Source organism: Podarcis muralis, chromosome 13, assembly GCF_964188315.1.
Source record: "Podarcis muralis chromosome 13, rPodMur119.hap1.1, whole genome shotgun sequence".
NCBI lineage: Eukaryota > Metazoa > Chordata > Lepidosauria > Squamata > Lacertidae > Podarcis > Podarcis muralis.
The window spans coordinates 6253260-6277512 of NC_135667.1; the positions used below are offsets into that span (position 1 = coordinate 6253260).

Genomic DNA, 24253 nt, shown 5'->3' on the forward strand with positions numbered 1-24253 from the left:
GCCTTCAGAAGACACACAGGAGCTCAAAAGAATCCTTTCTTGCTCCAGGTACAGCCTTTTTGGGTCTCTTGCGACCGTCTTGGAGGACGCCATTGAGCCGTACCTGCCTCGCATCACCACTCTTATGATCTATTCTCTCAAATCCACAGAGGGCGTTGAGGTGAGCATTTTGGCAGCTGCTTTCGTGGGCTGGGACTCCTGTCATCAGAAGTCGGTGTATACTCCCCCCACCCCATCCCATTTAATTTATTTTTTAAAAGTCAAAACAATAAGCTTCAAACAAATTTAAAGGGTATAACGCCACTTTGCCCATTGCTAGGTAAAGGTAAAGGGACCCCTGACCATTAGGTCCAGTCGTGACCGACTCTGGGGTTGCGGCGCTCATCTCGCTTTACTGGCCAAGGGAGCCAGCATACAGCTTCCGGGTCATGTGGCCAGCATGACTAAGCCACTTTGGTGAACCAGAACAGCGCACGGAAACGCCGTTTCCCTTCCCGCCGGAGCGGTACCGATTTATCTACCTGCACTTTGACGTGCTTTCGAACTGCTAGGCTGGCAGGAGCAGGGACCGAGCAACGGGAGCTCACCCCGTCACGGGGATTCGAACCGCCGACCTTCTGATCGGCAAGTCCTAGGCTCTGTGGTTTAACCCACAGCGCCACCCGCATCCACTGCCCATTGCTTCAATGCTGTAAAATGATCCCAATATGCATTATTAATACACATTACTGCCTTGCTGGCTCATTAAGTGTTTGCATGCTTAAAACCTAAATGTGTCCATATTCCTGGGGGCAGGGGAGGCATTGGAAACTGGTCTGTTGGGGCAAATGGACCACTTCCCCACTGATCCTGGCCTATTCCCCTGCCCCACCAGTCTACCTTCTTGCGTCCCCTGCCCTTTGTCTCCCTGCTTTCCACCCCACCGGTCCCAAGGGACACAAATGACCTGTGTTGTGTGCAAGAGAGAGAAGCTGTAAACTTTGAGACCTCAGTGCTGTGACGTGTAAGCAGAGAGGTTTGTGACGCTCAGTATCGCGGCGGCTGCCGCTGCCTAGTTTTCTAGCTTTTCTGGGCTTCCTGAGCTCCTGGGTGGCTGCAGAGTCGAACGCTGAGCATTGCAAGAGAGTTCATATTCTCCCGCATCTCAAAATGACACCTCTTGTGTCTCCTAATCGCCTCCTCGCCTCTCCCGCATTTGTCGTCTGCTCTGCCCAGTCTCACAGTGGAACTGGAAACTCCTTCCTCCTGTTTGACGATGAGGAAGAGGACGAGGCGGAGGTGGAAGGAGAGGAGAGCCTGGACGAAGACGAAGACGACATCTCTGAGCTTTCGGGGTAGGTGACCATTGTGGGAGGGATTTTAGGAAGGCCGGCATCTCCCTCGTTGAGAGAGGATGTTCCAGGTGAGAGGCACAAAGCCATATTTAAACGGTCCTCCCTCAGAAAAACAAAAAACCCTCTGGTTTCATAGCCTGGAGCAGGCCGCAGGATAAGTCCTTCGTGTTTCAGAATCCTTCCTTGGCATCCATGTGGACTGGAAACTTAACTCTTTAAATAAGCAAAGGTGGAAGTTTTTTAAAAGGCCATTTTGGTGGCATTTTTTTTTTGAAAAACCCTTTATGTAGATGTTAGCTCTCTGAAGACTGATGGAATTTGATTTGGGAGATTTTATGGGCCTGGAGCGATGGATTTAGGTGTAAAAGCTGAGAAATTCGTAACTTTGAGAGGCCATTTCTGAAGTCGCCGGCGGTGCTTGTCTGCTTGGTCTCTCTCTCCCCAAGATTGTGTAGCAACCTTTCTCCTGACACTAATTTTGCCTATGCAGTGGTTTTTATTTATTCGGGATCTTTTATTGTATGGAGGATCAACCCAACATGTGAGCCCCCCCAAAAAACAATCTATAAAATGGGGCACCTCAAATTCAGGTTGATCCCCTTCAGAATGGGTCCCAGGCTCCTTAAAAGCCACCTGAGTCCCTTATATCCCAGCCAGATCGCTGAAATCGTCCGGAGGAGCACTGTTGTCCTCAACCAAAAGTCAAGCATTTAGTGTCTCTACTCCCATGCTGTGGAGAGCTCTTTCAGCAGAGATTTGGTAAGCTCCCCTTGCTTTTGACTCCCAGGCGTCTCTTGAGAAAATTTTTGTGCCAACAGGCCTACGCAGCTGACATTTCTTCTTGAGCAGCATGTTCATTTTAGCTATCGTTTTGCATTTCTTTGAGAGGTTTTTACATTGCTGCCCACCGCCATGATGTCTTGCAAGACTGAGGGCAGGATGTAAGTACAGTGGTACCTCAGGTTAAGAACTTAATTCGTTCCGGAGGTCCGTTCTTAACCTGAAACTGTTGTTAACCTGAGGTACCACTTTAGCTAATGGGGCCTCCTGCTGCCGCCACCGTGCGATTTCTGTTCTCATCCTGAAGCAAAGTTCTTAACCCGAGGCACTATTTCTGGTTTAGCGGAGTCTGTAACCTGAAGCATATGTAACCTGAAGCATCTGTAACCCGAGGTACCACTGTAATTAAGTATAATTTAGGCCTTGGAGAATGCTCTAGGCGTGAGATTCTGTCTTGGGACTTGAATATCTGAGTTTGTCGTTTGTGAGGAGGCTGATCCCTAATTTCCTCTTCTCTCCCCCCCCTCCGCTTCCGGTTCTCTTGCAGGTTGAACGTGGAAAGTGCCTTCATGGATGAAAAGGACGACGCCTGTGTGGCTCTGGGAGAGATTGCCACTGGAGCCAGGTATGATCGTGTGTGTGTGTGTGTGTGTGTGTGTGAGAGAGAGAGAGAGAGAGAGAGAGAGAGAGAGAGAGAGAGACTCATTTTGTGCTGGAGTGGCTTGGAGACAACCAGTGTGACTGACCCATCAGTAACAGACCTTGGGGTATGCAAGGAAATGACAACAGGGGGAGAAGCTTCCGCCCTTTAAAAACCTGAAGAGCAGTTTTGCTTAAAATGTATGTAGGAAGTGCAGTGTAAGCAATGGAAGTCAATCAATGAAATTTTATTATTGAAATATTTGTAGAATAATTTTGGAAGAAATTTTTCCAATTTTTCTCCTTATTTTTTCTTTTTCTTTTTACTTTTCTTCCTTTTTTCTTTTTTGTTCTTTTTTATATATGTGTGCTTATCAAATACGTATGTATGTATGTATGTATGTATGTATGTATGTATTTGCAGTATTTTGCTTGTATTTTGTAATAATTATGCTAAATATTTTTTTTAAAAAAATCAATAAATAAATAAATAAAAAGTAAAAACCTGAAGAGCCCCTCTGGGGCAGTTGGTGGGAGGAGGGGGAGCAGCAGGGACAGCCACCCCTCCACCTTAAATAGTTTTAAGATTTTATATCCAGTCCAACAAAATTTCAAGAGGTAAACACACATCAGGGCGATCTGAAACTGGCTTGTGTTGACAAACAGAAGTGTGTTCAGTAGATGTTTGGAGCAGATCCCAGTTGGTGTCCTCAGGCGTCCAAAAAATCTGGTCTTGCTTATGTGATGACAGTAGGCTTAGAGGGGTCTGCCCAGGGAAGGGTGCTCCGTCAAGTATCCTCACATGGGCGCAGTTCCTTGAGCGCAGGGCAAAGCCATGTGTCTACCTGGGTCCACCACCCCTGCCCTTTGACCCTTGTGACTAGGGCTGATGGGAATCGGAGTCCAGCGGCATCGTCCGGTGAGGCAGATATTCCCCACCCCAGAGCCCTCCCCAAGTAGAGACGAGAGCTTAGATCTCACGCTAACCTTCCCCCCTTTCTTTTTGTCTCCATCTGTTCCCCCCTTTTTTGAGTTTTATTTATTTATTAACGTTCTTATGTTACATCGGTAAACATTATCATATTACATCACAAGGCTTATTATAATTTTCAGCATGTATACAAAGTTTATATACCTAAAGAAAAGACACAAGGACAAAAAACGATTCCAAAATCATATATATATACCAACACTTTGGATTTCCTGTCCATCCCGTTGTATATTCCTTTTTTACAAACAAATGTACTCTTATTATTGTATATTTCTTTACATTTTATCTAATACATCCCTATATCAATGTGTACCCTTGGCCTTATTTCTCAACTCAGTCTCTCCCCAGTGTCAATCAAATGCTAGCATAGATAGCAAACCTTTACAGTGGTGCCCCGCAAGACGAATGCCTCGCAAGACGGAAAACCCGCTAGACGAAAAGGTTTTCCGTTTTGGAGGTGCTTCGCAAAACGAATTTCCTATGGGCTTGCTTCGCAAGATGAAAATGTCTTGCGAGTTCCTGCAGGGTTTTTTCCCCTCCCCCCCCTTTTCCCAAGCCGCTAAGCCGCTTATCAGCTGATCCGCTAAGCCGCTTAACAGCTGATCGCTAAGCCGCTTAACAGCTGATCCACTAAGCCGCTTAACAGCTGATCCGCTAAGCCGCTTAACAGCTGATCCGCTAAGCCGCTTATCAGCTGATCCGCTAAGCCGCTAATAGCGCTAAGCCGCTAATGGGCTTGCTTCGCAAGGCGAAAAAACCGCAAGACGAAGAGACTCGCGGAACGGATTCTTTTCGTCTTGCGAGGCACCACTGTACTGTATTTTTGAACATATATCTATCCCACTTTTCCATAATTTTTTGTTTTGAATTGCCTCTCAGGCTATTTGTCAACTGCGCCATTTCAGCAAATTCTTGTAGCTTGTTATGCCAATCCGTTATTGTTGGGCCTTCTTCTTCCTTCCACCCCTTTGCCACCAAAGTCCGAGCTGCAGCCGTTGCATATAAAAATACTTCCCCAAAGGCATTTGGGATGTCCCTGCCAACAAAACTTAACTTAACTCTTTTTGTCTCCATCTCAGCGTGGTCTTCCTGCCTTTCTTGGAGAAATGCTTCCAGGAAGTCTTTGTGCTCTTGGAGGTAATGGGGGGGCCAGAGGGGGGGAGTATGTTTGGGGAAAGTGGGGCAGGGGGCAAACTTTGGCGGGGGGAAGGAGAGGCTTGGACCTGGAAAGAGGGGAGAGATGTTTTCTGGACACCTGTAGGGCAGCAGTCCCTTACAGAAGCTCCTTTATACTGAATCAGGCAGTGATAAACAGCTCTTGCTGTCAGAAAGTTCTTTCTGACGTTGAGTCGGAATTCCTTTCCGGCAACTTGAATCCACTGTTTTGGGAGCTAACATTTGGAGTGGAGAAAACAAGCTGGCTGCAGCTTCCATGTGGCTATCATATCTCTTTCTCAGCCTCCTCTTACCCAGCTGCCTCAACCGTTCCTCATCAGGCTTGGTTTCCAGACCCTTTATAGTCTTGGTTGCCCTTCTCTGCCCACCTGCCGGCTTGTCAATATCCTCCTTAAATTGTGGCGCCCAGAATTGGACACAGTATTCCAGGTGTGGTCTGGCCAAGGCAGAATAGAGTGAGACTTCCCTTGATCTGGGCATTATACTTCATTCATATACCGTATTTTTCGCTCTATAGGATGCACTTTTTCCTCTCCAAAAATGAAGGGGAAATGTGTGTGCGTCCTAAGGCTTGCGGATAGCAGCCTGCATCCTGAAGCCTGGGGCGTTCTGAGCAGCGCGCCCCGGGCTTCGGGCAGATATCTGCAAGCCTTGGGAGCCGGGCGGGAGTTCCCGCCGGGCTCCCAAGGCTTGCGGATAGCAGCCTCCAAACCCAACCTGGTTTGGAGGCTGGCGGTGGGGGAAAGCAGCGCTTCTCCCCACCGCCAGCCCCACAAGCTCGAGGGACAGTGGGGAGGCAGAGCGCCACCTTCCCGCTGTTCCCCGACCTGGTCTTTGGGACTGGCAGTGGGGGAAAGCAGCGCTCCCCCCCCCCCCGCCAGACCCAAAGAGCAGGTCGAAAGGAACCCAAAGCCTCCAGAGCCTAGTGGGAACTCCTGCTGGGCTCCGGAGAATTCGGGTGAGCGCACCTTGAACGCACAGAACGCATCTTGACTTAGAGGGGGAGAACAAGAAAAAAAAAATTTTCCCCTGTTCTCCCCCTCCTATGCTCCAGTGCGTCCTATGGTCCAGTGCGTCCAATAGAGCAAAAAATACGGTATATATAAATGAAAATATGTTATGAGAAGCCATATGTTATGTTATGAGAAGCTGTTATGCTCCTCATAACAGCTGGGAAGGAGGAACCCTCAGTCAAAGGCTATCTGCGGTGTGGCAGAGAAGAGCTTTTTTTTTTGTTTTGGCCAAAGTTGTTGTGAAATCTCAAAAAAAAAAAAAAAGTTTTTTAGGAAATTCGCCAAAAAACCAGCTTCTGACTGTCAGATTTTCCAAGACGTTTGAACTGATTTTGAAAACTTCTGCTTGGACACTATTTCTGGCAGACGAATCCTGGATACGTTCGGACATATGGCAGCCCTAAATTTAGGGACCTGGAATAAGTGCAAGTGGGTGGGTTATAATTCTTCACGGATGTATGACCCTCTGCTTTAATTTTGCACTCATCGCAGGATGATTTACAGCTGAAACGGGGTTGAAAAACAGTACCTCAAAAAGCTCCACAGCTTAAGAGCGGTACAAACGCAATACAGAGCAAGGGCACCAAAGGTGGATAACATTTTCACCCAGCTCAAAACAAAAATGCGCACTGTTGCTTCCGGACAGTGCCGCTAGGGGGCGCCTGTCGTATCTCAGTAGGGATGGTATTGTGCAGAACAGGGGCTGCCACCCTGGAGGCCCTGCTCTGTGTTAACCGTGGCACAAGCTTCTGATATTTTGGGGGGCTTTAAGGAGAAAGTCTCCTGCAGAGGGTCTGCAAGGGATGGATGCCGTCTCTCGGGTAGCCTGGTCCTCAGCTGTGCAGGACGTTTTCTTTGTTAGTGGTAGCAAAGCAGATATAAGGGCCACAGCAAAAGGCCTGACTCCTCCTTCTCTTCCCAGCATCCCAACATCAACGTCCGGAAATCTGCTTTCAACACCCTGGGACATTTCTGCATCTCCTTACACCGGGTTTGCGAGCGGGATCCGTCCGAACCTCACAGCGCCGGTGAGTGACCTCAGGGATGGTGTGTTTGTTTTTTAACTGTGTTGGTCCAAGAATGACCTTGAAGCACGACTTTGACGCAGGAAGAACCTACCTTAGCAAAAGGAGCAGAGGAGCCCGCAAATTAGGGATGGGACACAAACTGCAGAAGGCTCAGGCGGACAATATATAGCTTGGAAGGTTTACAGCAGCACAGAAAGTTGCCATGTGCAGAGCTAGACTGTTGATCTGTTATAACAAATAATAATAATAATAATAATAATAATAATAATAATAATAATAATAATAATAATAATTTATTATTTATACCCCGCCCATCTGGCTGGGTTTCCCCAGCCACTCTGGGCGGCTCCCAATCAAGTGTTAAAAAAACAGTACAGCGTTACATATTAAAAACTTCCCTGAACAGGGCTGCCTTAAGATGTCTTCTGAATGTCAGGTAGTTGTTTATTTCTTTGACATCTGATGGGAGGGTGTTTCACAGGCCGGGCGCCACTACCAAGAAGGCCCTCTGTCTGGTTCCCTGTAGCCTCACTTCTTGCAATGAGGGAACCGCCAGAAGGTGCTGGACCTCAGTGTCCGGGCTGAACAATGGGGGTGGAGACGCTCCTTCGGGTATTCAAGGTGCACATACATAGGGGCACACACTTCCCAGAAAACCAACCTTTCACCCTTCAAAAATTAGGAAATATTCCCTGGGGGGGGGATCACTGTATTTGAGCTCACAGAGCAATCCCAAAGCCACCTTGGCTCTCTTAATTTTCTCTGCAGTAGAAGAAAGTGTCTTGGAAAAACCTTTCTTTTCGCTTATAAATCCTGTAAACTGAGAAATTTACTGAAGTGAATTGGCCACTGTCCAGCAACTATCCTTCTGTGCGAGTCAAAAGAGCAGCTTTTATGTATGAATGAGGTTGATCCGTGAAATGGATTCATGAACCAAAGTAATTGCCATCTCAAAAGAATGGCCCAGACTGGCCAAGATAAGGCAACTGGCAAATATTATCAGGTATCTTGGAAGACAGGAGACAAGCCACACACTCAAATTTCTGCCTCTTTCCGTGACAGTCGTATGGTGCTTTTTGGTGCTCTTTGGGCTGGGCAATTTCTGAAGTCTTTGCACACCTTTGTTCTGGGTCCTCCCCTCCTTGCAAGCGTGGAGGGAACTCCGTGGCAACAGGGAAATTAAGACCTGCCTTGCTTTTTTCTGGATCCTGCCTCCATCCATTCTCCTCTGACCCATAATGGGCTTGGGAGTCCCTGCTGGGGAGCTGGGCTGTAAAAGCCAACCCCCAAATTTTATTATAACAAGTCCATCTTGTCTCACTTACCCTGACTGGCTGCTGCGGTTGTCCGGATATTCGGCTCAGCATCTTTCCCTGCCGTATGTGAAGGTGCCATCGGGTACTGAACCCGGGCCCTGCCATTGAATTAAGAATAAAACAAGATTCTAGTCTTCTTGGATCTGGAGAAAGGAGCTGGCATAAACAGTAACATAGGAAGCTGTCATCTATGAAGTCAGACCATATTGTCTGCACCAACTGCCAGGATTTCAGGCAGGGAATCTTTTTACCTGAAGTTGCCGTGGGGGGAATCGAACCTGGCGCCTTCTGCTCCACCGACCGAGCTCTGGCCCGTCTGCTTTTAAAAACACAGCTGCGTTCGTGCCCTCCTTCCAGGCGGGGCATCTGGTGGGGCCAGGATGCTGGATCCAGCCCCTCTTAGTCCTCATGAGCCAGTGTGGTGTAGTGGTTAAGAGCGGCGGACTCGTAATCTGATGAACCGGGTTCGATTCCCCGCTCCTCCACATGCAGCTGCTGGGTAACCTAGGGCCAGTCACACTTCTCTGAAGTCTCTCATCCCCACTCACCTCACAGAGTGTTTGTTGTGGGGGAGGAAGGGAAAGGAGAATGTTAGCCACTGAGACTCCTAAAGGTAAAGGGGCCCCATGACCATTAGGTCCAGTCGTGGCCGACTCTGGGGTTGCGGCGCTCATCTCGCTTTATTGGCCGAGGGAGCCAGCATACAGCTTCCGGGTCATGTGGCCAGCAGGACTAAGCCGCTTCTGGCGAACCAGAGCAGCGCACGGAAACGCCGTTTACCTTCCTGCGAGAGTGGTACCTATTTATCTACTTGTACTTTGACGTGCTTTCGAACTGCTAGGTTGACAGGAGCAGGGACCGAGCAACGGGAGCTCACCCCGTCACGGGGATTCGAACCGCCGACCTTCTGATCGGCAAGTCCTAGGCTCTGTGGTTTAACCCACAGCGCCACCCGCGTCCCCTTGAGACTCTTTAGGGTAGTGATAAAGCAGGATATCAAATTCAAACTCTCCTTCTCCTCCTTCTCCTTCTCCTTCTCCTTCTCCTCCTCCTCCCTTCCTTCCGCAGCTCGCCTCCAGCTGCTGTGCACCGTGCTGCCCGCTTACATCAAAGGGATCCGGGAAGACAAGGAGCGGCAGGTGGTGATGGAGATTTTGGAGAGCCTGGCGAGGGTGCTGAAGACCTGCCGGCAAGAGGCCCTCCGCGCACCCGGGCAGCTGACGGACCTGTGCCAAGTCATCCGGGAGGTCCTGGAGAAAAAAGTGAGTCTTCAGGTGGGGAGGCGGGAGGGGAGCTGTTCTTCAAAATACAGTGGTGCCCCGCAAGACGAATGCCTCGCAAGACGGAAAACCCACTAGACGAAAGGGTTTTCCGTTTTTGAGTTGCTTCGCAAGACGAATTTCCCTATGGGCTTGCTTCGCAAGACGAAAATGTCTTGAGAGTCTTGCCATTTCCCCCCCGCTTTCCCCCCCCTTTTCCTAAGCCGCTAATAGCCTTTTAGCCGCTAAGCCGCTAAGCCTTTAATAGCCGCTAAGCCGCTAATAGCGCTAAGCCGCTAATGGGGTTGCTTCGCAAGACGAAAAAACCGCTAGACGAAGAGAATCGCGGAACGGATTCTTTTCGTCTTGCGAGGCACCACTGTACCTGTGAGTGCTCCAGGTTGGCGAAGGCTGGGGCAGAGATTTCTACAGGGCTCTCCTCCTTTTTCCCCCCTCTTGGGGGGCCAGTCTTTTCCACCACTCAAGCTTGCCCTCGTGACTTCCACTGACCGGACTGTGAATCTGGCCGCTCCTGCCAGATTTGGCTTCGGGGGGGGGGGGGAGATGCACCCCCCAAAAAGCTTTATATGAGTACAGTGGTACCTTGGGTTACAGACACTTCAGGTTACAGGCGCTTCAGGTTACAGACTCTGCTAACTCAAAAATAGTACCTCGGGTTAAGAACTTTGCTTCAGGATGAGAATAGAAATTGTACTCCGGTGGCACAGCGGCAGCAGGAGGCCCCATTAGCTGAAGTGGTGCTTCAGGTTAAGAACAGTTTCAGGTTAAGTATGGACCTCCGGAATGAACCAAGTTCTTAACCCAAGGTACCACTGTATATAAAATTTCAAACTAGTGCAGTGCATTTTTGGGAAGCAGTGGGACATATACAAATGGGGTGGAAGTGGGACTTTTTTTTTTGGAGGGGTATTTAATAATAATAATAATAATAATAATAATAATAATAATAATAATAATAAATTTATTTATACCCCGCCCTCCCTGGCCAGAGCCGGGCTCAGGGTGGCTAACAGTAAAATTACAGTAAAAATATGGGGGGGTGCAATTTAAAATACAGGTTAAAATGCAATTTAAAATGCAGCCTCATTTTAAAAGTAGCCCATAGATCAAAACCCTAAGGGGAGGGAAACATAAGGGTCAGACTGAGTCCAAACCAAAGGCCAGGTGGAACAGCTCTGTCCTGCAGGCCCTGTGGAAAGATGTCAAGTCCCGCAGGGCCCTAGTCTCTTGTGGCAGAGCGTTCCACCAAGTCGGGGCCAGTACTGAAAAGGCCCTGGCCCTAGTTGAGACCAATCTAACCACCTTGCGACTTGGGGCCTCCAAAATGTTGTCATTTGTGGACCTTAAGGTCCTCCGCGGGGCATACCAGGAGAGGCGGTCCTGTAGGTACGTGGGTCCTAGGCCGCATTTAGGCCAGTATATGCCGCAATCCTGTTCAAAAACACTCTCTTCCTTGTGTTCCCTTTGCAGACAGTCTGTCAGGACCCCAGCCTGGATGAAGACGAGGATGAAGATTGTGATGAGGTGGTAAGTCCAGCAATCAGCAGCCTCAGACCCCAGAACCCCCTTTCTTCTTCTAAACTCTTATAATTTGTGGGCTTCTGAGAACAGACATGGCAGCCTGATATATATTTCCCTCACTAGCCCTTATGGTTTCAATAAATGCATTCCAAGTACAGTGGTACCTTGGTTCTCAAACTTAATCCGTTCCGGAAGTCTGTTCCAAAACCAAAGCGTTCCAAAACCAAGGCGTGCTTTCTCATAGAAAGTAATGCAAAACGGATTAATCCGTTCCAGACTTTTAAAAGCAACCCCTAAAACAGCAATTTAACATGTATTTTACTATCTAACGAGACCGTTGACCCATAAAATGAAAGCAATAAACAATGTACTGCAGTCACACAATCAATCAATCAATCAATCAATCAGTAGCTGAACCGGGTTCCACACAGTCACAAAAAAAGAACAAAAAGAGATGCAAAAAGAAAAATGCAAAATAAATAGCAAAAACAGACAGACCTCAGGGTAACACTCAAAACGGAAGTGTGGCACTCAAAACGGAGCACGTTCAGCTTCCAAAAAAAGTTCATAAACCTGAACACTTACTTCCAGGTCTGCAGTGTTTGGGTTCCAAGTTGTTTGAGTACCAAGGCGTTTGAGAACCAAGGTACCACTGTATCATTATACTTGTCCAATCTTCGTCTGAAAGCAATCCGTTCCTCCTTGAAAAACACACCTAGCCCGCAACTGAGGAAGACGGAGAACCTCGGCTCAATTCTTTTTCTCTCTATTTTTCTTTCCTACAAGAACACAAGGTAGATGCCCTGCCACTGAGCTATGGGCCTTGAAGTCTTTAAGATTGCAGTCCTCATGGTTCAGAGGAAGCAGCTGATGTAAACAGTAGCATAGGGACAAATCGTTGGTCCTCCTAGCTCAGCATTGTCTACCTGAACGGCAGCAGTGGCTCTCCAGGTTTTCAGACGGGCGTCTCTTTCTCTCCCAGCCCTGCCTGGAGATGCCCCCAGGATTTGAATTCGGGACCTTTGCCATGCAGAGCAGATTCCCTCCCGCTAAGTTTCAGCCTGCCCACTAAAACTCTGCTTCCTCCTCTCACTGCTCTGTGTCTCTCCTAGTGTGGTGCAGTGGTTAAGAGCGGTGGACTTGTAATCTGGGTAACCGGGTTCACGTCTCCGCTCCTCCACCTGCAGCTGCTGGGTGACCTTGGACTAGTCACACTTCTCTGAAGTCTCTCAGCCCCACTCACCTCACAGAGCGTTTGTTGTGGGAGAGGAAGGGAAAGGAGAATGTTAGCCGCTTTGAGACTCCTTCGGGTAGTGATAAAGCGGGATATCAAATCCAAACTCTTCTTCTTCTTCTCCCAAAACCAGGCAGAGTATGACTCCATGCTGATTGAGTATGCCGGTGAGGTGATCCCGGCTCTGGCCGAAGCGGCTGGCGGAGAAGCCTTCGCTCCGTACTTTGCCGGCTTCCTACCCCTGCTCCTGAATAAGATGGTGAGTGACGCCTGCCCCTTCCCTCTCCGGGACTTCCTTTGGCTTCCCATTTACTTTAGCCCGGGTCCCGGGACACCTCAGCCCTTATTTATCTACTTAAGGGCATTTGTGCCATGCTATTCAGCTTTAAAGTGAAAATTTTAAAATTCAGGCCTTGGGCCTGTCACTGTGTCTAGGCCAGGCATAGGCAACCTTCGGCCCTCCAGATAATTTTGGACTACAATTCCCATCATCCCTGAGCTCTGGCCTTGGTAGCTAGGGATCATGGGAGTTGTAGTCCAAAACATCCGGAGGGCCGAAGGTTGCCTATGCCTGGTCTAGGCCTAATCCAGCAGTTCGCCACCTGTGGGTCCCCCAGATGTTGTTGGACTACAACTCCCATCATCCCTGAGCTCTGGCCTTGCTAGCTAGGGGTGATGGGAGTTGTAGTTCAACATCTGGGGACCCACAGGTTGAGAAAGGCTGGCCTAACCATAGCTGTCAACTTTTCCCTTGCAAGGAAACCTATTTGGAATAAGGGAATTTCCTTTAAAAAAAGGGAGACCTTGACAACTATGGGCCTCACCCTACCTCACAGGGGTGGTTTTTTTTAGTTTGCTAAAGTATTTCCGTGCCGCCATATCTGACCCCTGCTTGCACCCTTGTAACGCTTTGCCATGACATTTCCCCCAGAGTTTACATGGCTTCCCACCTTCTCCCACAGCCCCAAAAGGTGGGGTGAGGCGTTCACAAAGTAAAGGAAGGATTGAACTCTGATTAATAAGAATATACACAGAGGCTTGAACCAGCAAGATTCTGGGAAGGGTGTGTGTAATAATCTCTACACAACATCTTAAAAAGTAGAGACATCACCTTACCAACAAAGGTCCGTAAAGTTAAAGCCATGGTTTTCCCAGTAGTGATGTATGGAAGTGAGAGCTGGACCATAAAGAGGGCTGATCGCCAAAGAATGGATGCTTTTGAATTATGGTGCTGGAGGAGACTCTTGAGAGTCCCATGGACTGCAAGAAGATCAAACGCATCTATTCTTAAGGAAATCAGCCCTGAGTGCTCACTGGAAGGACAGATCGTGAAGCTGAGGCTCCAATACTTTGGCCACCTCATGAGAAGAGAAGACTCCCTGGAAAAGACCCTGATGTTGGGAAAGACGGAGGGCACAAGGAGAAGGGGACGACAGAGGACGAGATGGTTGGACAGTGTTCTCGAAGCTACCAGCATGGGTTTGACCAAACTGCGGGAGGCAGTGGAAGACAGGAGTACCTGGCGTGCTCTGGTCCAGGGGGTCACGAAGAGTCGGACACGACTAAACGACTAAACAACAACAACAACAATCTCTCTTCCACCCCCTGGCCCAGGTCGTTTTATTCACAAAAGAACTTTTTACACAGTGTTTGTAAGAACCAATCAGATTTCCTCTGAGCATTTCAACAAACCCACGTGGGGACAAGTTAAACTACTAAAACTAATTAAGCACGCATATTTCTGGGGTAAACAAAACAGAACTACAAAGGAGTGCATTTGGCAACCCCTGAGGTCATCAACAAGCAATGTACATAAGGAGAATGGCCAGGAAGACAGCGATCATTATCACCTTCAGGTGAGACCTGTTTCCTGGCCATAAGATTAACATCCTAAGATTAACGTATCAGAAAAGCTACATCAAAGAAACTGCCCACTGTCTTTGATGACCCAGGATGCCTGCCTGGCGAAGCAACTGGGCTGTGTACGTGACGTGTGAAGCAGAGAGAAATGGGCAGTAGAGGAAATGGCCAGAGATGCAGAGGGTTGTGGGATTTGGTCAGAAATTATTGTCAATGTATCAAACCCAGTCAACACAATGCGTTCATCATGAACACAATGGCTTGATGCATATTTTGTAATTCCTCATAGTAATCCCACCTGACCCCACACTCTGGATATTTGCACTCCTACAGTGGGGCGGGGAGGGGGTCTTTTTCCTTCCTGTGGGTTTCTCCCTCATTTTTGCGCTTCCGCTTCATCCTGCCCCCTTCCTCCTCCCCGCAGAAGCCCAGCTGTTCCTCCACAGACAGGTCCTTCGCGGTGGGCACCATGGCGGAGGCGGTGCAGGGCCTGGGCCGCGCCTCGAGCGCCTTCGTGCCGCGCCTCCTGCCGGTGCTGATGGGGGCGGCGCGCGACGCCAACCGGGAGGTGCGCAGCAACGCCGTCTTCGGGCTGGGCGTGCTGGCGGAGCATGGCGGGGAAGCCATGCACGAGTATCCTTTGCTTCGTGAGGTGGAGGGGGCCGGGATCGGGTTCCCGGCGCGGCCCGCCAAGGAAGAGTCCGCACACATTCCGGAAGCTTCCTTCAATTCCCCACAGAAACGAAGAAAAGCCATTTATAGAAGCCTGGGCTGAAGTGAGCCAGAATCTGGAATCGTGTCACAGGTGAAACTCGAAAAATTAGAATATCGTGGAAAAGTTCATTTGTTTCAGGAATTCAACTTAAAAGGTGAAACTAATATATGATATAATTTGGGGTTTTCATCAGCTGTACGCCATAATCATCACAATTATAACAAATAAAGGCTTGATATATCTCGCTTTGCATGTCATGAGTCTATCTCATATATTAGTTTCACCTTTTAAGTTGAATTACTGAAATAAATGAACTTTTCCATGATATTCTAATTTTTTGAGTTTCACCTGTACCTTGAAGGCAAAATCAGAGGGGATTTCTCAAGGTGTTGGCAAAAAAAGGGACATTGACACACACACACACACACACACACACATATATATATATATATATATATATATATATATATATATATATATATATATATATATTTCCCAGCATTTTGTTGTGAAAGGCCCCCCTCAGGGACTACGAGAACGGCAATGCGCTGCTTAAATACTAAGCTATTAAAAACAAATTATATACCAATTGTGTATACCTAATCAAAATGAAAAGCAGCCTATATCTATCTATCTATCATCTATCTATCTATCTATCTATCTATCTATCTATCTATCTATCTATCTCAGGCTTCCTCAAACTTGGCCCTCCAGATGTTTTGGGACTACAACTCCCATCATCCCTAGCTAACAGGACCAGTGGTCAGGAATGATGGGAATTGTTGTCTCAAAATATCTGGAGGGCTGAGTTTGAGGAAGCCTGATCTATTTAATCTCCTAGCATGTTGTTGTGAAAGGCCCCACTCAGGGACTACAAGAAAGGCAATGCGTTGCTTAAATACTAAGCTATTAAAAACAAATTATGTATCAATTGTGTATGTGTAATCAAAATGAAAAGCAGCCTGCCGAGATCCCTGTGGTTTATTAATTCATTTAGTATATTGCCCTTCATCTGAAAATCACAGCATGAAAATACAAAGTGAAAACACCAAAGGGATAGGGTTATCACTTAGTCACTTAATTCATTTATTTCATAGAATTTATACACTGCTAGAGTGTGTGTGTGTGTGTGTGTGTGTGTGTGTGTGTGTGTGTGTGTGTGTAAAAAATACAGCAGAGTATAAATGTATAAATATAAACATAAATATAAATAAGTGTAGGCCGCTTTGAGGGTGGTGTGTGTGTGTATATATATATATATGTGTATGTGTGTGTGTGTGTGTGTGTGTGTGTGTGTGTATATATTGGTATAAATATATATATTTAAAAACCACCCTCAAAGCGGCCTACAAAGATAAAATGGCAAAACTGAGGCAGATTCAGAACCCTACTTTGAAACATGCAAAAGCTGCAATGCTGAAACAGATTAAATTTGCCTCAACGTTTTAAAGCGTCTGGGTGGGCATGTCTAAACAGGAATGTTTTTAGAGGGTGCCGAAAACGTAAAGCAGCGAAAACGCCTGCTTGATCTCAATCGGCAGGGAGTTCCTAAGTGCAGACGTTGCCACGCTAAACAACCGAGCTCTTACAGATGTGGAACGGTGATAGTGTGGCACCGGTCGTAATAATAATGCCAATTCTGTCGATCAAACCGGTCAAGTGAATCCATGACCAGCTTTTCCACGGACGGCCCCAGAGTTGTGGCCTGGTCTCTCCCCGATGAGACCCACCTGTTTAGACAAGCCTTTTCCTGACTATTGTTTTATTATATAACTTGACTGCGACCGTTTCAATGTTCCGATGAGATCGTTTTCTTGCATTTTGTTTCCGTTTGTATAGGAATTGGTTATATGTATTTAAAGCTGATTGGAAGCCATCTTGGCAGTTAAGCAGTGTATAATAACTCGACGCTGCTGGTCGTGGGAATCCAGCAAAATCCTTTGGGCTTTCTCGCTCGCTCTCCAATTCCTGGCAGCATGTCAGGCCCTCGCCCTCCCGACTCTTCCTTTTTCTCCTTAACTCCCTTGCTTGCTCTCCCACAGACACTACCCCAAGGTCCTGGGGCTTTTGTCCAACATAATCTCTCAGGAGCGTAACAACCGGGTGGCCGACAATGTATGCGGGGCCGTCGCAAGGATGGTGATGGCCAATCCTGGACGGGTCCCCATCGGACAGGTGAGAGCCGAGTGCGAATCCTGATCAGTATGCAAGGCCCCGTAGCGCAGGTGCGAATCGGGAATCTTCTGCCACCTTCTTAACATTGAAGGCACTAGCTTCAGCATGTACAGTGGTACCTCAGGTTAAGTACTTAATTCGTTCCGGAGGTCCATACTTAACCTGAAACTGTTCTTAACCTGAAGCACCACTTTAGCTAACGGGGCCTCATGCTGCTGCCGTGCCGCCGGAGCACAATTTGTGTTCTCATCCTGAAGGAAAGTTCTTAACCTGAAGCACTATTTCTGGGTTAGCGGAGTCTGTAACCTGAAGCGTATGTAACTCGAGGTACCACTGTATATGCTTTTGGAAGCAGTTAATCTTTGCCACCACTTCTTTTTTAATTCTGGCTTGGTTGATCTGGAATACCCACTTGCCATTCTGCTTATCCATTGGGTTTTGGCAATCAACTTTTATTAATTAAAAAAAAAAAAAGAGGTTTTTATTTCTGATAATCCAAATTGCCTGATCCTGAAACCCAGGCCCTTGATTGATTTCCGGCCATCACCATCACTATTATTTAATAAAGTAATATTTTATTATGTTTAGCATTTATGTTAAGTGCTTAGCATTTTTACGTGCTGCACAGAGAGATTCAAACCCTGTCCAGGGGCATTGCAATTTACTGTGCACGTCATGAAAGGAAAAAGGAATGGGGAGGGGAGAGGAAAGTGCTGTTGACTCGAATTCCCAGGAGCTTTCCAAGGTCTCAGGAGCAGCCCTGACTCTTTACGGTTGTTTTCAGCTGGAGATTAAACATGCAACCTTTGCTCTGCAAAGCATTTCCTTTACCACTGGGTTTTGCTCATTAGCTGCCTTCCTTTCTGAATGGTAGATTATCTTAACACGTTCTTTTTAACTGCTCCAGCAGAGTATGGGGAGGGGGAAGGAGAGGGGCAGACTTTCCCACACCCCGTGCTTCTGGGTGATGTGGGGAGTCCAATCCCCTTGGCCAAGGGGGGTGGAAGGGGGGTGGTCACCACTTTTCCCAACCCCGATTAACGAAGGAGTGTAATAAACAACAACAACAACAACAACAATTTATTATTTATACCCCCCATCTGGCTGGGCTTCCCCAGCCACTCTGGGCAGCTTCCAAAAAAATATTAAAATACTGTAATACATCAAACATTAAAAGCTTCCCTAAACAGGGCTGCCTTCAGATGTCTTCTAAGAGTCTGGTAGTTGTTGTTCTCTTTGACATCTGGTGGGAGGGCGTTCCACAGGGCAGGTGCCACCACCGAGAAGGCCCTCTGCCTGGTTCCCTGTAACTTGGCTTCTCGAAGCCAAGGAACCGCCAGAAGGCCCTCGGAGCTGGACCTCAGTGTCCAGGCAGAATGATGGGGGTGGAGATGCTCTTTCAGATATACTGGACCGAGGCCATTTAGGGCTTTAAAGGTCAGCACCAACACTTTGACTTGTGCTCGGAAACGTACTGGGAGCCAATGTAGGTCTTTCAAGACCGGTGTTATGTGGTCTTGGCGGCCGCTCCCAGTCACCAGTCTAGCTGCCGCCTTCTGGATTACTTGTAGTTTCTGGGTCACCTTCAAAGGTAGCCCCACGTGGAGCACATTGCAGTAGTCCAAGCGGGAGATAACCAGAGCATGCACCATTCTGGCGAGACAGTCCGCAGGCAGGGAGGGTCTCATCCTGCATACCAGATGGAGCTGGTAAACAGCTGCCCTGGACACAGAATTGACCTGCGCCTCCATGGACAGCTGTGAGTCCAAAATGACTCCCAGGCTGCGCACCTGGTCCTTCAGGGGCACAGTTACCCCATTCAGGACCAGGGAGTCCTCCACACCTGCCCACCCCCTGTCCCCCAAGAAGAGTACTTCTGTCTTGTCAGGATTCAACCTCAGTCTGTTAGCCACCATCCATCCTCCAATGTTTCGACCAGAATCGAGGACCCTTGCTCCGACCCCTGGGCCTCTTCTCTCTCTGCGTAGAAGAATCCCTTTGGGTCAGGCGGCTATGGTCAAATCTGTGGCTGTATAACCACCTCACGGCAACCAGGGACGGGCACAAAAGTTGGCACGCGTTTTACTTCAGTGCTGCTTTAAAAGGGGAGTAAAACACCCAGCTCTTCACCAACTCTGATTGAGAGTCTATAGGACAGACTGTGCCAACCTGGGGCCCTGCAGACGTTTTAGAGCAGCAAGGCCTACGATTAAGGACTTGGCGACCATCCTTCATCAAGCGTTTTTCCCTCCCGCCTTGTTTCACCCCCTTCCACAGATTTTCCCCGTCCTGATCCACAATCTCCCCCTGAAGGATGACTTGGAGGAATACAAAACGGTTTTCTGTTGCATCAACTTTATATATGAGCACGATCCCCGGCAGGTAGGCGCCCCAACCTCCCTCCCTCCCTCGCAACCCATCGCTTTGACCTGAGAGATTCCCCCCCCCCCAAGAAAAAACTCTGCCTTGGCAGAACTTTGTCTCTGGTGTTGCAGTCAGGGTGCCAGACCCAGGAGCCGGGAGAGGTGGCACAAGCGACTGAGCGCAGGGCTGCAAAAGGCACCCTCACGGTTTGTGCTGCATGTACCCATTTCCTTGCCCGCTACCAGAGTAGGCGGCAAGTCCTTCCCCGCCCAGGCGGACAGCCATTTTCTGTGCATTCGGATCCAGCAAGGCTTCCCTGTAACAAGAGGGGAGTTGAGAGATGCTATTTCTTTTAAAAAGGGACGCGGGAGGCGCTGTGGGTTAAACCACAGAGCCTAGGACTTGCCGATCAGAAGGTCGGCGGTTCGAATCCCCACGACGGGGTAAGCTCCCATAATAATAATAATAATAATAATAATAATAATAATAATAATAATAATTTATTTGTACCCCGCCCATCTGACTGGGTTTCCCCAGCCACTCTGGGCGGCTTCCAACAAAGATGAAAAATACACTAAAATGTCACATATTAAAAACTTCCCTGAACAGGGCTGCCTTCAGATGTCTTCTGAATGTCAGGTAGTTGTTTATTGCTTTGACATCTGATGGGAGGGCGTTCCACAGGGCGGGCGCCACTACCGAGAAGGCCCTCTGCCTGGTTCCCTGTAACTTGGCCTCTTGCAGTGAGGGAACCGCCAGAAGGCCCTCGGAGCTGGACCTCAGTGTCCAGGCAGAACGATGGGGGAGGAGACGCTCCTTCAGATATACTGGACCGAGGCCGTTTAGGGCTTTAAAGGTCAGCACCAACACTTTGAATTGTGCTCGGAAACGTAGATAAATAGGTACCGCTCCGGTGGGAAGGTAAACGGCGTTTCCGTGCGCTGCTCTGGTTTGCCAGAAGCGGCTTAGTCATGCTGGCCACATGACCCGGAAGCTGTACGCCGGCTCCCTCGGCCAATAAAGCCAGATGAGCGCCGCAACCCCAGAGTCGGCCACGACTGGACCTAATGGTCAGGGGTCCCTTGACCTTACTATCCACAACAACCCCACATGTTCCGTGTTTTGCTCCCCCCACACAAAAGGGGATTTGCCACGGCCCTGAGAAGGCCTTGTTCTCTTTCAGGTCCTGCAGCAGATTGGCGAACTTGTGCGAGTCAGCGGCAGCGTCCTGGCCAAGGAGAACATCCCCTCAGGTATGCGTCCTGGATAGGCAGCGGGCCTTCTTGGTTGGGCAGCCACCAGCTTCTCTTCCTCCTCTCCCCTGCTCATTTTTACTGCCCAACCACTTTGGGAGAGGGTGTTGGTGTTGAGAAGAACGCGACTTAGTTGTGCGATCAGTGCCACGTGGCATGTGGTGCCCTCGGAGTCACTGGGTGGTATTCATACCCAGGGTAGCTGACAACAATTCAAGTCATAACAATAACTATTCCTGATAACAGCAGCGTGGCGTAGTGGTTAGAGCGACGGGCTAGGACCTGGGTGTGTCGGGGATTGTAATGGTCACTAGGCCCCACAGCCCCTGCTGCCCCACGATCATCCGGCTGGCGGCTAGGGGGAAACTGAAAGGTTGAGCGAGGTATTGCCCAGCGGCCGAGACGTCACCGCCTCATCTCAGCCAGCTTAACCGCTCTATTCCTGTTTGTGTGTGTTCTCGTTGCTCAGAAGGCCGCAACTCCCTGGTCTCCCTGCTGCGCAATCTCTCCGCCCGATGCCCGTCCGAGTTCCAGGCGGTGGTGCGCTCGCTGCCTTCGGAAGCCGCTTCCTTGGTCAACGCGGCGGTCAGCTCTGTTTGAGGAGGGGCCACGCTCCCAACTTTGTGAAAGCGGAAGGGGACTTTGCTTGAGGCGACCCCCCCACCTCCCACCGGACACCCTTCTTGGCTCTGTATGGACTAACCCTTCCAAGTTTTTGCGGCCAACCTGCCCTCCACCCGTTGACACCAGGCGACTCTCCCTGCGGTTTCATTTCCCCGTTTCCCTTCAGGCTTCTCTTGCCTCACCGTCGTGCCCCCTACCTGTGACGGCTGTTCGTTTTTTGCCACACACGTCCCTTGGTGCTGAGGGGGGGTCTTGGGGGGCGGGCAGTCAGCCTTTTTTCACACCGCATCAGCAGGGGCATGAAGTATGTAGCACCCCAACTCCCCCAAACCTGTTTTATTCCTAGTCCTTTCCCCAAGGGAGGCTCTCTGCCTAACACCTTCAGGGACTGCAGCGGTTGCTCCATCCATCCGTTGGGGGCCTCAAAGTCCCTGCCGCCAAATTTTTGCCTTTTTTTGCTGCCCAGTTACGACGCCCTCAACCAGCACGCTTCATTTGCCAAGGGGCAACCGTCGTAGCCAGTTTTGCGCCGAGACAAGAGCCCAGCAGGATTGGGGGGGGGGGGCTGTGTTTTACAGGAGCCCCTTTTAGTAGGGCAGCAAGGAGGAAAGGATATTGGTGCAGTTGGGGGCGCTAGTCCACATGGTTTTCCCTTCTTCCTCGAGATGGACTTTGGAGGGCTGAGGAGTGCTTTCAGCGGCACTCGAGAACACCAGCAGTGTGGCATGTCATAAGCATGTAAACTGCCAAAAAACCTCATTCCTCAACCATTACAGGAAGAGGGAATGTGGGCTCGAGTTCGGCCTGTCCCTGTTGCTATAACCTCCCACCACCAGGAAATGTGTATTTTATCTTTCTTTGAAATCTAGGCAAAAACGAGGGCAGTGCGGGGAGGGAGTTTTAGTCATTGAGAGACCCACTTTCTGTTTGATCTCCAAGCCAAAGATTTCAGGTCGGGTCACACTTGAAAGTTCAGCAGTATTAAGTTTTCCTCAGATATATGCTGATGCGAGTCCTGCCATTAATGGAAGCCAAGACGCAGCCCCTTCCGATTATTTTCTTCCTCCTCCCGCGCAGTTTCTCATCTCTTTCCAACGGTTGTCGAGGGGGGCGGCTGTCTTTTGAGCCAAATTTGTCCTGCCTCCCTTTCGCTGTTGGGAGCGATTCTCAGCGCTTTTAAGTGCCGCCTCACTCCCGTTCTTTGCGGGGGGCTTATTCCAAATGAATTTTGTTTGCCAAAGTTCGTGTTTCCCCCAAACAGTCTCTGAGAGGATTTTGTGATAATTTATTTTCGCAAGGCTGCTGTAGGTTTTCACCCGGGCTCCTGCACCCATCGAACCAGCTGTTTCCCCTTCTAGTTTGTATTTAAGATTATATAACCAACTGGGTTTTGGTATTTTTCTGGAACGAAGAGATTATATTGTGTTATGTTATAATAAAAAAAAACACGTTGAAACTAACAGGTGTGTTTCCCTTGCAGAGAGGGTATGCTTATTAAGGGTAGCGTAAGAACAGGGTCTCCAAGCTCAGGCCAAAACCTCTTGCTTCAAATACTGGACACCCCCCCCCCCGAAGAAAGTTTTCCGAGCAAGAAGCAATCTGCCCCATCCTGTCAATATGCCTGCGCCAACTATTCCACAGCCCCTTAAAGCCTTAAGGAGCCTGCTAGCGGGTGGCGCTGTGGGTTAAACAACAGAGCCTAGGGCTTTCCGATCACAAGGTAGGCGGTTCGAATCCTCGTGACGGGGTGAGCTCCCGTTGCTCGGTCCCTGCTCCTGCCAACCTAGCAGTTTGAAAGCACACCAGTGTGAGCAGATAAACAGATACCGCTCCGGCGGGAAGGTAAACGGTGTTTCCGTGCGCTGCTCTGGTTCGCCAGAAGCGGCTTAGTCATGCTGGCTACATGACCCGGAAGCTGTACGCCGGCTCCCTCTGCCAATAAAGCGAGATGAGCGCCGCAACCCCAGAGTCGGCCACGACTGGACCTTATGGTCAGGGGTCCCTTTACCTTTACCTTAGATCAGGGTGGCTAGTCCATCCTATTCTCAGAGTGGCCAACTCACATGCCCCAGTGGGAAACTCGCACTCAGGACCCGAGCGCAAGAGGGGTTGATTGGACCGTTCTTGTTTTTATTATGCGTTTTGTGTTTTCATATTGCGATTTTAATGTTGTAACCGCCCCAAGACCTACGGGTATGGGCGGTACACAAATTTAAGCAGCAGCAGCAGCCCTCTCAACTCCTGCGGCTTCTAGCAACTGGCGTTCAGAAACAGAGGGCCAGCTCACTTTTAGAAAGCAGTGTAGGTACAGAAGGAAAGCAGCCCCCGTAATATTCAGAAAGTGCCCAGGTTTGATCCTCAACACCTCCAGCTGAAAGGCGCTGGGAACGATCCTGTCGCAGGCGAGGGGTGCTGCCCAGAATGTACCACCAGAGCATAGCTGTCAACTTTCCCCTTTTCTTGTGAGGAATCCTATTCGGAATAAGGGGATTTCCCTTTAAAAAAAGGGAACAGTTGACAGCTATGCGCCGGAGCAAGACAGACTCCCTCTTTTGGTCTTGAATCGGGAGCTCAGTTCAACGGCCATTGATTGGGGGGGGGGGCGTTTGCCAACTTAAGTTATTGCAACGTCCTGGATTTAGGAAACTTCATACGACTGGGATCATAGAATTGCAGAGTTGGGAGGGATCCTGTGCCCTGCAATGCAGGAAATTTCTGCCTAATAATAATAATAATAATAATAATATTTATACCACACCCATCTGACTGGGTTTTCCCAGCCACCCTGGGCGGCTTCCAACAGAATATTAAAATACAATAGTCTATGAAACATTAAAAGCTTCCCTAAACAGGGCTGCCTTCAGATGTCTTCTAAAAGTCTGGTAGTTGTTTTTGCACAACCCTGAGATTTAGGAGCCTCGTGCTCTACCCACTGAGCAATCCATCCATC

General features: G+C 49.0%; 1 protein-coding gene across 1 annotated transcript in view; it reads left to right on the top strand.

The window, feature by feature from the left end:
• IPO4 (importin 4) overlaps window positions 1–22763 on the top strand; it is a 51394-nt gene extending 28631 nt beyond the window's left edge. Inside the window, exons 18-30 of the mRNA XM_028702102.2 lie at window positions 49–160; window positions 1216–1334; window positions 2662–2739; window positions 4824–4881; window positions 6856–6961; window positions 9346–9539; window positions 11028–11084; window positions 12446–12571; window positions 14597–14805; window positions 16930–17062; window positions 19340–19444; window positions 20610–20679; window positions 21149–22763. Of these exons, the coding sequence (XP_028557935.2) occupies window positions 49–160; window positions 1216–1334; window positions 2662–2739; window positions 4824–4881; window positions 6856–6961; window positions 9346–9539; window positions 11028–11084; window positions 12446–12571; window positions 14597–14805; window positions 16930–17062; window positions 19340–19444; window positions 20610–20679; window positions 21149–21279 (1498 nt within the window). The 3' untranslated portion in view covers window positions 21280–22763. The remainder of the gene's footprint in view (window positions 1–48; window positions 161–1215; window positions 1335–2661; window positions 2740–4823; window positions 4882–6855; window positions 6962–9345; window positions 9540–11027; window positions 11085–12445; window positions 12572–14596; window positions 14806–16929; window positions 17063–19339; window positions 19445–20609; window positions 20680–21148) is intronic.
• The last annotated feature ends 1490 nt before the right edge of the window (window positions 22764–24253 follow it).